The 15838-nt window shown below is 41.8% G+C and overlaps 2 protein-coding genes across 2 annotated transcripts in view; both read left to right on the top strand.

Moving 5' to 3' along the window:
- The window catches only part of PDE11A (phosphodiesterase 11A), a 434307-nt gene extending 430845 nt beyond the window's left edge, over nucleotides 1-3462 (top strand). The window contains exon 20 of the mRNA XM_036858971.1: nucleotides 1551-3462. Within this exon, the coding sequence (XP_036714866.1) occupies nucleotides 1551-1709 (159 nt within the window). The 3' untranslated portion in view covers nucleotides 1710-3462. The remainder of the gene's footprint in view (nucleotides 1-1550) is intronic.
- A 7441-nt stretch (nucleotides 3463-10903) lies between these two features.
- TTC30A (tetratricopeptide repeat domain 30A) lies at nucleotides 10904-13840 on the top strand. Its single transcript, XM_036856900.1, has one exon. The coding sequence runs from the start codon at nucleotides 11103-11105 to the stop codon at nucleotides 13098-13100; it is 1998 nt and encodes a 665-aa protein (XP_036712795.1). The 5' UTR covers nucleotides 10904-11102; the 3' UTR covers nucleotides 13101-13840.
- Nucleotides 13841-15838: the final 1998 nt, after the last annotated feature.

Raw genomic sequence — 15838 nt, 5'->3', positions numbered from 1 at the left:
GTCGCCACCTCTTACACTGTTGTCTAAACAAAAACACTGCATTGAGCAGAACACAGGCACCTGCATTTTTCTCATGGATGTAAAGGGGATTTTGATCACTGCCTGAGTTATTATGTTGCTGTGATTTATTATCGTATGGAATAACAAATACATCTGATTTCAGATTAGACGGTGTTGCTTGGTGTGATAAACATCGCTTATGAAAGCGAGAACATGCTGTGTTTATGGGACACGAGTGTGAGGGGACACCGCCACGGTGGAGTGCTCGCCGCTCAATAGGATCCCTGCGTATTTCTGGGCTTTCAACCCCCCACTTACCTTACATCTCGTTACACTTCACTTGTATCCCTGAAACTCCCCCGAGCGGAGGGTTTTTTGAGGGGATACTTCAGGTCCTCCTAACAGGTGGTTTGCAGTCATGCTCAGGGGATTCCATCCTCAACAGAAAGAACTATTATTCTTCCTGTTGGAGGACTTCGCTCTGGAGCACCCACTAACTACGGGTCCGGCTTGGAGGAGGCTTTTCAGGAGGTGTCCTGCAACCACGGTGGTTTAGTCACCGGTCACCTTTTGTTCCCCTTGTGATGAATGAGACACATCTGCAGGGTGTCTCCATGGGACTGGGGGTATAATCTGTGGCCACAGAACGCTGACCCAAGGCATTAAGCGGGACCATTACCTTTCCAGGGGCTAAAGCCCCGCAGCCCCGTGATCCCTGTTTCATTCACTGCTTTGTTCCACCAGAGGGGTGACCCACATTTTGTGAGGCTGGAAGTTTGTACCGTTTGGGAGTTGGGGACCCTTTTTTAAAAATAACACAAAATTAAGTGCAAAAAAGAAATATTTAGAAGGGTCTCCTAAAAGTGAGGACCCTGAATCCTGAGTTTCCTTAGCCTTGTGGTCAGTCGGCCTCCAGCCCCACCCTACATTTTCTCTCCCTCCTCTCTCCTGCACCCCTCCATCTGCCCCTCTCTTCCACACCCCTTTTTCTTTTCTCTCGTGTCTATTTCCATGCACGTTCTCACGTGATCTGTACATTTAGCACAGTCCCCAGATCCTGCGCTTTACAAATGAGCTCCTCTCATCTCAGGATTTTACCTGGCCTTTCTCATTCACGTGAGTCCACCCAGAGTCATCTTTGGTGGAGCAAACGGTAGGTTTATTTTTGTAAAAATTCCAGTCCCTGATCTATTGAGGTCTGGAGCCCTCCCTTGCAGGCAAAGATACACATACTAGTAGACCGTGTGAGCTGGATATTTTGTTTCCTGTTTGATGAGAATTTAAAACAGGATCATAATCAACTTGGCTGGCACCCCCTGGAGGAGTGCACAGACATCTGTCTTATTTTTTCGTTTTCTGTATAAGCTCTATTAGTACAACACAGTGGTGCTAAGTGCATGTTTACTTCTTGTAAATAGCTCATGTTTACCAAAATAATCATCACTTTCATTTCTTACAGCCAGTTGCCATTCTCCTCACAGCTGAAAGCTAGAAAATCATGGCAGTGACTCCGGTTCCTCTCTCCCCCACCTGCTTTTGTTTCATTTTAGGCTTTGGTGAAGGTCAATGTGAAACTGAAGCCGATGCTGGATTCGGTGGCTGCCAACAGAAGTAAGTGGGAGGAGTTGCACCAGAAAAGGCTGCTCGTCTCTTCGGCTGCCTCTGCCCCCTCTGTCAACCTCATGGTGACAGGAGATGACAGAGACTAACCCTCCAGGTCAGCTGCGGCTGTGAAATGACTGCGTCCTCAGGAGCCAGCTTCGGTCCCACCACAGCATTCTTTTGTTCCTTTAAGCTCAAACAGACATAAAGTCTCAGGGTTGTGCTGGGAAGCACGCCTGGGCTTTCACCTTGCAGTGTGGTGTCAGCAGAAAGGACAGAGGAGGAGGTGGGGCAGGGAGCGCATGCCCCAGGATGCTCACCTCTCCCTGATGAACAAACATGGGCTGAGACGAAGATTCTGGGCAGCGGGCCACTTGGGTCCAGGACCTGAGGACGGTTGGCCCTGCTCACTCTGAGCCGAGGGAACGTTGAACAGTGAAGGCGTCATTAGCGCTGCTTCATGTTGCGTATGGCTGTTCTGTTTGTTACAAGCCAAACAATGCCTGCCTTTGCATCCTCTCCTGAGCTCCCCCTTTTGCGCCAGACTGTCCCAAGAATCCCAATTGGTATTCTGTAGAGATATCTTATTTTTAATCCTAAAGCTTCTTAATGATGGATCAGAGCCTTTAGAATTGCCTACCTAAAAGAGAAACTATATTATCCTTACAAAAACCAGCCATTCCCAGTTTTCCCCTAAAAAGGTCTATAGTAGGAAGACAGCAAATGTGTTTGTCTGATTGGCGTTTAGACAAGATTCATAACACTGTATTGGGATTGTGGTCCCCTTTTTCAGTTTTTTAATTCAACCTTCATTGTAGACCAAGTCTTCTCCCAGAAGGAATGGATTAATAGACTTCAATTAAAGTAAGGGTGAAAGGAAATCTATAGGTGGATTTAACACAAATGACACATGAACATTCAGAACTATTTCCAACAGTGAGACATTTCACAGGACACAGCAGAGCCACGGAGAATGATCACTGACTACCTGGAGCTCTCCTAGTGATGAGTTTCAGTATAAAATGTAAGGTTACTACCAGTACCAACCCAAAGCCAAATGGAAAGGTCCCCAATTTTGGATTTTTCCTTAAGTGTAAGATATAATGCTTGAAGGGTTAAGAAACAACAGTCTAGGCAGAGAACAGATATTCTATAGAAAGCTAGGTTTATGGTAGATAAGAATAAGCTATATTAAATAGATGCAATGACTAGAAAGCTGAGAGACTGAGGACACGGTATGCCTTATCCAAAGAACGCTGGGCCAGAAGCTACACTTGTACCCTAGGTTTGGCACTATTCTCTGGATGGCTTTAGACAAGTCACTTAACTTCTCCCAGCCTTTTTCCTCATTTGTCGAATGAGATTACACTAGGAAATTATTTTCAAACAAGATTTAACCTTAGAACTCTTTGTTCAAATAAATCTTACAAAGAATCCCCAAGACATAAAACATCTAAAAGCCCAAGTCCTCAGTTTGAAGCTGGGTTGGGAGAGCCAGAGCCCCTACAAATCCTCATTTCTTTGATTACATACCTAGTAGCCCATAATCGGGCTCTGAGGAGTTTGAAAATCTCTGGACCAGATGAACCTTGAAGTCCATTCCAGCTCTAAAAAAATCTAAAATATACAAACCATTTTTGTTCTTGTTGCTCGTCTGTGTCAGTTATTAACTTTACTACTCAAAGAAACAGGGGCCAAGTTCCACCAAGGACATTTTTTTCCTGGCGCATAGTAGACATCTGGGAAATGTTTAAAGAATGGGTAAATTAAAGTACCAAAACAGAAATAAGGGAAGAGCAGGTACCCATGGGGAAGAAGGAAGATTCTATATGGACAGAAATAGAGTAAAAGAAAATTATAAACCAGGCAAATGGGGGGAAGAGGAGGAGGAGGAGGAGGAAGAAGAGGAGGGGGAGGGGAAGCAAAAGAAAACAACTAACAAGGAAGAGATAGGGACCGAGGCAGGTGGTAAGAGAACTGATAAAGGGAAGGTGAACATTAATCCAAACCAAGAAAAATGGCATGTCTTACCAAACAAATGAGGGTACAGAATCCTATCATCAATTGCCTAGAAAAGAGAAATACTTGAGCAGGGAGGGGGTTGACAAAAGAGAGAAGGAAGGAGTAGGAACCCTAAAAAATAATGTTCCCAGCTACCTTTTACAGCTGTCTCTGTGGGGAAGACTGGAGAAACTAGAGGAGAAAACGAGTGCAGGAAAAATTGCCTCCACAGAGCAGGTAAGCGGAGGTTGTTCAGATTTATGGATGTTATTAAGCCAGTTTTCTGAATCACTCTGCTATAAAGGAAAACAGCTTCTGCCGGGCTGTCTCCCTCCTTCAGGTGAGGAACAAAGTGGGAGTGGAGGTAGGGACAGACCCTGGTCGTGTGTCTGCAGCTCAGAAGCACTGCAGGTGTTTCTAGCTATTGTGTCACATCATGTTTATATCACAGGTGGGAATTGAAAATCAGTCCATGTGAGGCAGAGATGAACCCACATCTGTCATCCTCCCCAACGATAAATAAATAAATAGCCCAGACAGGCAGATGCCAGTGTATCTAGAGCAAAATTCAAAAGCATGTGCTTTATGATAAAACTAGACCGAGGGTCCAATGGAGACTGCAGGTAGCTACACACACTGTGGCTACCCTGAGCGTTGATGCTGCATATTGCTAAGGGGAATGTAATTTATAGCACAAACCCTACGGCTTCCACTAAGGTTGAGTTTTCCTCTCATTTTCTTGCCTTTTTATTGGCTTCACTGCATGGTTGCCAATAGCAACACCCACTGGTAGCAAGAGGAGTTCAACACCATTGCAATCTGCCATACAGTGGAGCCCTGACAATGTCAACCATCAATCAAGAAGCTGTTTGTAATTGCCTCCATCTATTTCTCCTGTCTCGAGGTATCTTTCCTGTTGGGGGTCAAAATTCAGAAACTGCTGACGAATGCCCCGGTCTGTTCCTCCACAACCATCAAACAGTAGAAAAGAGGGTAGCAGCCTCCCTGGTGCCAACAACCCAGAGGGGTTAGAGGTTGAACTCTTGGGCGTTTGAGGTATTTTTAATCCTTTTCTAATGTATAACTTTCCACGAATTTGGGGTATGTGTGGTTACCCATATAATCTGCTTTTCCAAAATAGAGAAATTTTCCCAATCCTTATTATTGTTTACTTCCTATTGGAGGAAGGCATTTGAAATGTGAGCCTTCTGATAAAACCTACAACTGACCAGATTATGTGCGCTTCCTCAGGTCTCTTGGCATTAATGGTTGAAATGACTTCATCCTACTTTCTCCACGAAGTGTATTTTTTCAGGCAGGCTCTTTATAATTTTATTAGTCAGCATGTGGAAAATACATGCACAACCTACAATGTAGCTGGCAATCCCAGCCAGGAGGGATGGCTTGGCAAACTGTAAAGGGCACTACCCCAGTGCACAGTGGATGGGGCTCCCCCAAGCCTGGCCATCGGCCAGACCTGTTATCTTGGGACTCTTCAGGTCTCGGGTTTTCCACTTATAAAATAAAAGCACTGACTTTTATTCAGTTCATTTCTGCACCAAAGGACCAAGCTGTATTTAACTTTAAAAAATTGTTCCACATAACTGTCTTATTCACTCTTCTCAAAAAAGATAGGAGCAAAGAGGTCATCTCCTCACTAAAGACAAAATAAAAAGTTACATATATGGAGTAGATATAAAAACAACCTTATCACAGATGTGTCTGAGCCTGCCTCTAGTGATCACAAAAGACATGGTCATCAGTACATGGTTATCGGTACAAAAATATACCCTTTTATTTCATAAAGGACAACTTTAGATTATCTCATATCATAGATATCCCATAAATGGTAGTCAGTTTAATTTACAATTTATAAAGTGAGTCAAAAGAAGTTAAAAATTGCATGTGTGCTTTCTAAAATCTAAGCTGTCTACCCATTTCCAGGTATTTTATATTTGCATACACACTGGGTTGGGTTGGAAATAATCTTTAAAAGTTTGTTAGTGAAATAACATTATCTAATATTAATGCTACAAGAATTCAGTTGCTTTTTTCATGTATCAAAATTTATCATATTTGATCCACCTACCTGAAGTCATTAAACAGAGTCGGCTCAATTTACTTTGTGGTAGAATTATTTTAAAATCCATTTCTCCTGCTGACTCTTAATGAATTGCACAAAGATAAAATACAGTTTCATCCCCATTAATAGTGTGAAAAACTCCTCTCAAGCAGGACAGAAATCTAAACATATTAAGGGAAGATTTACATCTAAAGAAAAATGTTTTGGCTGGAAAAAAATAAACACTCAAAAAGGATTCATTAAAGCAAAAGAGCAAAACCTAATTTGGGACCCTAAAAACTCTGGCAATGCCAGTGAAGTTTCCTTGTCTGCTTCAGAATAACAGTCTCTGAAACTGTTGTTCTGCCGCATGCTGTAAAGAACTCCCAAAATTCAAATGTCACAGGAAATTAAAGGTTGAGTCTGGTGACAAGAAGGCCAAAATTTCATAAGTTTCGTAGGTGAGCAATAATAGAATAAAACACATAGATGGCAGAAATAAAGTGGTGTGTCTGGGGAATTTCATGTTGAGTACTTGGATTTAACAATGCCTGAGGTCCTGCTTACGTCACTTGTGTACCTTTTCCTCAGCTGGTAATTTGGTGGTGTACATCTTTTCTAATTTAATTTTGAATGTTCTTGCATATTTAGTCCACCTCTCAACAGTGCTAAAGATAAGTTATTTATCTGTGTAGCATATCTCTACCAATGTCATTGAATGTATACACTGGCACAGAAATATGTTTGTTTTATTAAGTAAATGAAGTATTTGCTATAAAAAAAAAATGTGTTTTTTCAGGCCACCATTTACCTTTGTGTTCATTTGCTGTGTGTGTATGTCTGTGTATTAGAATCTCGATTATTTTTTTCTTTAGATTTAGATTAAATCATATTTAGATGAATTTTAAAAAACACAAACAGCATTGTATGGAAACAGGAGTTTAGGTTTTGGCTAATCTCATTCCCTTGGTTAAAAATGCTTTTGCCATTTTATTTTGATGTACAATCAACTAAAAAGGAACCCCTACTGATTTGCTTCCTAATTATTATTGTTTTACACAAAAGAAGGGAAATATGTCTTCAACTGAGTTGTCTGCCATCACTCCATTTGTGTAGATTTCCCAAGCTGAGGTGTCATTATAAGAATACTACATTATACACTGTTTGCCCATTTCACAAGCATCTAATCCATGATTTTGAAACTGCTTTAAGAGACCTAAATATCTTTGTTTTTAATAAAATGCTTAAAGTTTAACTAAAGCTCTGGAATAATCTTTATTTCTCTTAAGAAGGACGATTTAAGGACTGAACGAGGCAAGCATGCATCCGAATACCTACGATTTAAATTTTGACTGTCAATTTAGCCCATTAACCTTGTCCTGATCTGTGATGTTTGCCTGTGTGAGAGGGATAGTGGGACAGCCCTGTCCACGGAGCATTTTAAAGATGACAAAAGGTTCTTTGAATTAGTGAGGTTTTTCTGGAGGGATAAGAGTCTGCAGCCCAGTGCAGACGGGTTCCTGTGTCTGTTACAGATTGCTCAAATTTGCGTGGGCAATTACACAGGGGGATCGCATCGATGCAGGGCCTCCAGCCACTGACGCCATACAATTACACAACGGCTTCGGTACTTAAACTTTAAAATTCTTAACACCATTGTGCCTGTTCTATTAGAACTGCAGCAAATGATCCAAAGCCAATTCAAATGACTGGAGAGGAGGTGCTCAGGGGGAGAGGGAAGAGGTGCAGTGTGGCCCCTACTGGCCAGCTTAAGCAATCACCAATCCCCCGGTGCTGAGGCGGCCACAGGCTTCTTTGTGCTTTGCAGTCCATGCTTTTCAAGTGAGGCCAACAGTTAAAATTACCTAATTCACAGAAGGGCTGTGAGGATTAATGAGGGAAGTTAGGCAAAGCAGGACCTGGTCCTGGTACAGAAAGTCCTGCATAAACACAGGGGCTTAGAGTAGCTCTTTGTTTGGATGGTTGATTGATTTCTTTAAATGTAAGTATCCACAGTTGTGCCTTCTCTGGTAATTCCATTTATAGACCATGTTATTGTGCTCTACCTAATAAGTTAATTTAGGTAATAACACCACAAGCCCCCAAATATAAGCTACTTGATTTTTTTTTAAAAAAGGTATATCCAAGAAGGAAATCTAATTAAAATATTAATAAAGCTGGAACTGCCAGTGAAAGGAGAATTCATAATGAAGTTAAATGTCTTACCATCTGAGCATAAATGTTCCCAAATGTTGATTTGGTATAGAATTTTTCCAGAACTCTTAAAAGATTAAACAGATGCTCCTAAAAGTCAATCAGTTATATTACCAATTTGACACTAATTTATTCTTTCTGCCTTCTTTATGGTGGAAGAGATTGGGGGGTGGGAAGGAAGAAGCAAGGGGACTGAACCACCAAACTGGCCATCCTGAAGAAAATGGCCTGGAATGAAAGGGAAGAGAAATAACAACTGGAAAATGGTTTTGCAGAAGGTCTTTATCAAGGAAATTGTCTGACCACAGCTGTGGTTGTTGAGATGTTCATAAATTACCAATGTTTACCAACAGGAAGTGATTACATTTAGAGGATAAATAAGAAAACATAACTTCCAACTAGTTTTAAAAGAGAATGTCAAATAGATTATACATACAAATAGAATACGGAATTTGGTCATCTCACATTTTGACAGGCAGAAACATAAGCATGTTAAGAACTTTTAGCTCCTACACATTTTGCCCGAATGGAATTCTTCTACATGGTAAACATGCCTCCCTCTTTGCAGCAAAATCCACCCTGAGTCCAACACTGCTTTCCTAAAGTCTAATTCCTTTCAATAAGGCACTAAATCTTTTTATTGCAACCACAAAATTCTTTCTTATTGCTAGAAATGGTACAATACACTAACTTTTTTGATACATGCTCCAGCTTTCCAAGATTCTGTTGGAAACAAAATGATCCTTTATGACATTTTATAATATTCCACCCCATTTACTGCTTTCCAGAATTTCTATCATTAATTAAAGGGCCTTCTTTCACCATCCCCCTCCCCCAAAACCCCTAATCTATTCCCCAACTGCCTGTCATAGACTAAATAAAAGTCAGTCTATCACAGCAGCAGGGATGGTCATGCCAATTTCACAGCATGATTTGTGCACTCATTTCATTTTGCAAATGACCCTGCCCTCCATCTGTCTAAGCCGAACGTCCTGCTTTTTCCAAGCCAGGCCTCAGGAGCAGCAGCACATGAAATAAGGAGGAAGGTACAGGACGTCCCCCTCCTGCCCGCTTCAGCAGCCACACTCACAGACAGGTACCAGCACAAAGAGGGGACCCTCAACTGATGCCTGTAGGGATTGGAGAAATTTGGGGGAGAGCAGAGATTCCTTCTATTTTGCTTACATTCCCAAGAAGCCATTTGAAGGTGAATACTTTCATGGTGCCAATACAACTCTGAAAATCAGACTGATAGACTAAAGATATAAAAGGCAATTTCCCATTTCCATGTTCTGTCATGTTACCTTGATTTACAATAGCACCTCACCCAAAGTATCAGGTCATACATAAGGATTTTAAAATACTGAGCCTGAGTTTCCAAGAGACAAGTGTAGTCAGGCAGCCATAAAGGTGAAGATCCTCCCCCAGCCACCTACCCACTCCCCAATTACTGAGCAGCGCTAGCAAGCATCCCTCAACCCACAAACCTCCCTGAGTTGAAGGTCCTAAAAGAGTGCACCCAGACATCAGGTTGAAAGAAGCCTCGGAATAGAGTTATGGTGGACCCCATCAGCTGCTTTCTCTGGGGCTCTTAGGTGGGCCAGAATGCCACTCAACCCGTCTGAAATGGGTACAGTTTGTCCCTTTCTCAGTATTCATGAAGTGGAAGGTTCCTTGTCTGGTCCCACCCAGAAGGACAGACCTCTGTCAGTTTCTCAGCAGGGAAGACTGAATGAGTATATAAAGTCAGTTGCTTTACGATACAAGCAATCATATGCCTGCAGAAGTCTCCTGCCAGCTATACTGGGTGACTAGGAACTATACCACCCGCACTAGTTATTTCCTAACACCTGCTTACAGCTGCAAATCAGATCTGGAAGTTCAAATTTCTACTGCGCACACCAAGTTGGTTCGTTGTTTTAATGGAGGAAAAAAAGACACTAATGTTCCAGCATACAATGTGGCAGCAAACACTGGGCCTTTACAAACTCATCTATAGGAAATAAATGGAATAGGTTACAAGCAGTCACTGTTTCCTACTGAAACTAGCTGCTGGATATCATGGCACTGCTGCTAACTACCTAGCTGTGTGGTCTTGAGCAAATTATTGAAAACTTTCTAGTGCACAGATTCCATACGTGTAATATACAGATCACACGGTGGTCATTAAGATTAGAAATAATATGTGTAAATTGTCTGAGGGCCATACTATATGGTTGGTGTTGGCTCTGGAATTTATACATAGAAAAGATGTTATGGGCAGCAAAAGGACTTGCATTGAAGCCTTTAAGTATATAGCAAAGACATGATTTTATTCATACGCCGTTTATCTTAGATACTAGACAGTCCAATGCAGATCATGGACGACCAATGGAGATGCAGGGAGATCAAGGAAGACTGGTTTCTTATTTGTAGTGAAAGTTGGAGGGCCAGGCCAATAGATATGGCCAAGATTAAACGCCAACATCTGTTCAGTAATAACTGGGTGAGGGGGGAACACCTGGATCTAAAATTAAACGTCTCCCAATACCAGATAATATTCACAAACCATTTCCCATCATTAATTTGTGGAAACGACAAAAATAAGAACTATTATTACCCTCTGCATTTATGTCTTAGAAAGTGTGCCCTCAAGGCAGCTTAAAAAGAGAAGCTACTCTTAATTCCAGGAGAATGCCAAAGAAACATTCCACCTTTTCCTTCCCATTAAAATACAAAAACAAACCGCGAAACGACGCCATTGGTATGTATTACAAAGTGTATAAGGCTAAAAACGCAAGGGATTTCAGACCGCCAATATTTTTTCCCCGCGCCAGAGACAGGTGACACAGCAGGCAGCCAGCAACTCTCAATCAACCTCAACACTAAAGAAAAGCGAGTGAAACCTCATCTCCCCGCAACCGAGGGTCCGTCCCGCAGAGACTACGCCTCCCAGCATGCAGCGCGGCCACGTCCCGACGCCGGCGCCATCGGACCGGTGCATGCCGGGAAGTAGAGTTTCCGTTTCTGAAATGCCACGAGGCCTTTCATCTCTCTTCATGGACTCACGACCTTCGCAACCCAGAGCCTTCGAGAGCCAATACAGTAGTTTAATTATTCACCTCAGTGATTCCTTTATATTCCTTACGGAGTTTTTCCGTTGCAAAGCAATATCCGGACAAGCAGCCTTCCGTTTCCGGTTGGCATGTTGCCGTGGTAACTGGGATGCACAGCCGCGGAGGTTATGGCGGGGCTGAGCAGTGCGCCCATCCCCGACGGGGAGTTCACCGCGGTCGTGTACCGGCTCATCCGGGATGCCCGCTACGCCGAGGCCGTGCAGCTGCTGGGCGGAGAGCTCCAGCGGAGCCCGAGGAGCCGCGCCGGCCTGTCGCTGCTGGGCTACTGCTACTATCGCCTGCAGGAGTTCGCGCTGGCCGCCGAGTGCTATGAGCAGCTGGGCCAGCTGCACCCGGAGCTGGAGCAGTACCGCCTGTACCAGGCCCAGGCCCTGTACAAGGCCTGCCTTTACCCAGAGGCCACCCGCGTCGCCTTCCTCCTCCTGGACAACCCCGCCTACCACAACCGGGTCCTCCGTCTCCAAGCCGCGATCAAGTACAGCGAGGGCGATCTGCCCGGGGCCAGGAGCCTGGTGGAGCAGCTACTGAGTGGGGAAGGAGGAGAAGACAGCGGGGGCGAGAACGAGCTCGATGGCCAGGTCAACCTGGGCTGTTTGCTCTACAAGGAGGGACATTATGAAGCCGCATGTTCCAAGTTCTCTGCTGCCTTGCAGGCTTCGGGCTACCGGCCTGACCTTTCCTACAACCTGGCTTTGGCCTATTACAGCAGCCGGCAGTATGCATCCGCGCTGAAGCATATCGCCGACATTATTGAGCACGGCATCCGCCAGCACCCAGAGCTGGGTGTGGGCATGACCACTGAGGGCATTGATGTTCGAAGTGTTGGTAACACCTTAGTCCTTCACCAGACTGCTCTGGTGGAAGCCTTCAACCTCAAGGCCGCCATAGAATACCAACTGAGAAACTATGAGGTGGCCCAGGAAACCCTCACAGATATGCCTCCGAGGGCAGAGGAAGAGTTAGACCCTGTGACCCTGCACAACCAGGCGCTAATGAACATGGATGCCAGGCCTACAGAAGGGTTTGAGAAGCTACAGTTTTTGCTCCAACAGAATCCCTTTCCCCCAGAGACCTTTGGCAACCTGTTGCTGCTCTACTGTAAATATGAGTATTTTGACCTGGCAGCAGATGTCCTGGCAGAGAATGCCCATTTGACTTACAGGTTCCTCACACCCTATCTCTATGACTTCTTGGATGCCATGATCACTTGCCAGACAGCTCCTGAAGAGGCTTTCATTAAGCTTGATGGGCTAGCAGGGATGCTGACTGAACAGCTCCGGAAACTCACCAAACAAGTGCAGGAAGCAAGACACAACAGAGATGATGAAGCTGTCAAAAAGGCAGTGAATGAATATGATGACACCCTTGAGAAGTATATTCCCGTGCTGATGGCCCAGGCCAAAATCTACTGGAACCTTGACAATTATCCAATGGTGGAAAAGATCTTCCGCCAATCTGTGGAATTCTGTAACGACCATGATGTGTGGAAGCTGAATGTGGCTCATGTTCTGTTCATGCAGGAAAACAAATACACAGAAGCCATAGGTTTTTATGAGCCCATAGTCAAGAAGCATTATGACAACATCCTGAATGTCAGTGCTATTGTGCTGGCTAACCTGTGTGTTTCATATATTATGACAAGTCAAAACGAAGAAGCCGAGGAGTTGATGAGGAAGATTGAAAAGGAGGAAGAGCAGCTCTCCTATGAGGACCCAGAGAAGAAAATCTACCATCTCTGTATTGTGAATTTGGTGATAGGGACGCTTTATTGTGCCAAAGGAAATTATGACTTTGGTATTTCTCGGGTTATCAAAAGCTTGGAACCTTATAATAAAAAACTGGGAACTGATACCTGGTATTACGCCAAAAGATGCTTCCTGTCATTATTAGAAAACATGTCAAAACACATGATTGTGCTTCGTGACAGTGTTATTCAAGAATGTGTCCAGTTTCTAGAACACTGTGAACTTTATGGCAGGAACATACCTGCTGTTATTGAACAACCCCTGGAAGAAGAAAGAATGCATATTGGAAAGAATACAGTCACTTATGAATCCAGACAATTAAAAGCTTTGATTTATGAGATTATAGGTTGGAATATGTAGTAATGTCTAATAATGGCTTTTATCAAAATGGCTCTGTTAACTATACATATTTGCAACTCTTTTATCTGTTTGTCCTTTGGCATCTTCACATTTGTTATACGTTGAAATTTGTACACTTTGAAATTATAATTAAAATAATTTAGATGTATCTTTTGAGAAACCTCACAAAAGAATTATAATAAAAAGAACTTGAACCCTAGAAGGATTTATGAAAAATTCAAAAATGAATGGGGAAGTGTGTCTAATAGTAGTTGTAATGCCTATGTTCTCTCTCCTTTGTATCTTTTGTGTTTTGCTATATCCTGAAAAAATTCTGCATGAGAAGATTATATCATCCAGGGACCAGGCACTATCAAGTCCAGAACTCAGTTAATGTATAGAACATCTGGACATTAATAATAAGGTTTCACATTATACTTCAACAATTTACCCTTCAGTAACACTAATTGGTAATGCATATATTTTGCATAGATTTTAGTATGTCTTGGCAGAATTTTCCAACACAATTGTAATGCTTTATCTAACAAAAATTCCTTATGTTCTAAATTTTTTTTTTAATCTGTAAGATTCAGTAGGAGATATTGTGCCATAGTAAAACTATGGTGCTATGGTGTGGAAACAATAAACAATTGACAAATTTCCATGGTTTTCTTTTGTCCATTTGTTAATAATTTGAATATATGATCTTACTCTTTTCATAATTGATCTTTAACAGTGATTAATAACAAGTACCCTTAAAACTCGGTTCTTAATTCTTGTTTCTATTTAAGACACATTAATACTGGACTTTGTTTTTATGTTGTAGCCTTTTGGAAAAGGAAAAATATTCTACGCTATTCCAATGACCCTATCAAACTCTCCTACTCATACCATAGAATGGTATCAATGGATTCTGAAAACTTATCTGTTAGATTCATAATCCCAGTTTCATAGTCAAAACTCAGTAGTGTTTGGGGGTTCTCACTGTGAACCCCACTCATTCTGCATAGACATTTAATTTTCTATAAGCTACAAGAGCTTTACTGTTTGTTTCCCCAACCCCTTACACCTTTGCTCTTCATAAAAGTAACTGTCATGCTCACTTGATCTGATTTAGAAAAAGTCAAAAGCATTAGGTTGAATCATATGAAATTGCTGATTTTGAAAGTTTTCAGCCTATAAAAATAGCAATTCCCATGGATCAACCTAATAGCTCTCGATGAACAGTAGGAATTCCTGCTATGATAATTTTCTTTTTCTTTCACAGAGGAAACAGCTACATAGGTACCCAGATAAAGCGTGCTGAGAATAGTTCTTCTGCAGCATGACATCTTTGGGTACTGAAATTCTATCGTAATCTGTGTGAGAATTTGGCTCATAGTGACTTCTACTGCATGGGCTGGAATTTATGTCATCTTTTAGTCTGTTATCCGAGCTGGTATCATTTATCTAGTTGATGGTGATGGTCTCATATTTGGAAGGAAATTCTGAAGGGATTATTAAATGAATTAATATGCTGTACATTGGAGGAAATTTTCCATTTGCTTAAGAAGTATAGAAAACATACAGTGTCCTCACTCAAGTAAAGGACTCCTTTCCAAACCTAGTGGTTCCTTCTATTACAAATTAATTTCTGGAGCATGTAAAGAAAAAAATATTTTACAGTTTTGGTTTTCCTGTTGGCATGTTAACTGGGATGCACACTCAACACACCTGCTGTTACTGAACTACCCCTGGAAGAAGAAAGAATGCATATTGGAAAGAATACAGTCACATTTGAATCCAGACAGTTAAAAGCTTTGATTCATGAGATTATAGGTTTGAATATGTAGTAATGTAGCAATGTCTGATAATGGCTTTTATATAAATAGCTTCGTTACTCCCATTTCACACATTTTAAAAATCTATATTTATCCTTGACAACTTTACAGTTGTTACATTTGAACTTTGTACACTTAAAATTATAATAACATATATTATTTGATGAACTTTTCCATTTTTTTAAAGAAGAGTAGGGAGCATGCAGTATGAGCTAAATCACTTTTGCATTCTCTCTGCCAGTAACAGTCACCAGGTCTTGCCCTCAAGCAACAATTGCTAGAGTGACATCTTGTATAAGCAAGTAACCGTAAATAGCAGTTTCTATTCTACTTTAGGCTGTAGAAAAGGGTGTGGCATGAGCCAAAGAACTGCTAAAGTGGGTATGTTTGCATTCCTCTGGCGACCAGTATGTAATGGTCCATGGCTGGACCATTTCTCAATCAGCAAATAAATATAGGTTAATTGTGCCATCTCAGGATAGACCGTACTGTCCAATAAGACCAATTCTCACTTTAATTTTTGCCTCCACTCCATTTTTTAGTCCTTCAACTTCCTGGGTCTCAGCAAAGTTGAGTATGGACCCTGGCCTAAGCTCTTTTAGAAGTAGAATTACTAAACCAATGAGAATTGGTTTTTTTCAGGTATGAAGTTTGGTCCATGACTTCATTTTTCTTCCATAATTTGGTTGCTTGGTTGGTCTTAAGTTTTATAATCAAAATTTCCCTTCATATTCCAGTTTTTATTTTCCAGAATTGATTGTGCCTCCTTGTGAATACTAACAAATATCAAGTGTGGACACTTTGTGATGTGTTCAGTATAGGTGAAAATGAGCACCGAACTGATAATGAGAAGACTAAGGTATGAGTTCCAGACTTTCCAAAATCAAGTTTTAGGACTTAAGAAATTCATTTACCCCTTGAGATCCCAATCATTCGAAC

Source organism: Balaenoptera musculus, chromosome 7 (assembly GCF_009873245.2).
Source record: "Balaenoptera musculus isolate JJ_BM4_2016_0621 chromosome 7, mBalMus1.pri.v3, whole genome shotgun sequence".
In the NCBI taxonomy this organism is placed as follows: Eukaryota; Metazoa; Chordata; class Mammalia; order Artiodactyla; family Balaenopteridae; genus Balaenoptera; species Balaenoptera musculus.
The sequence above is the reverse complement of the archived record's forward strand: the minus strand, read 5'-3'. Positions and strand labels throughout refer to the sequence as shown.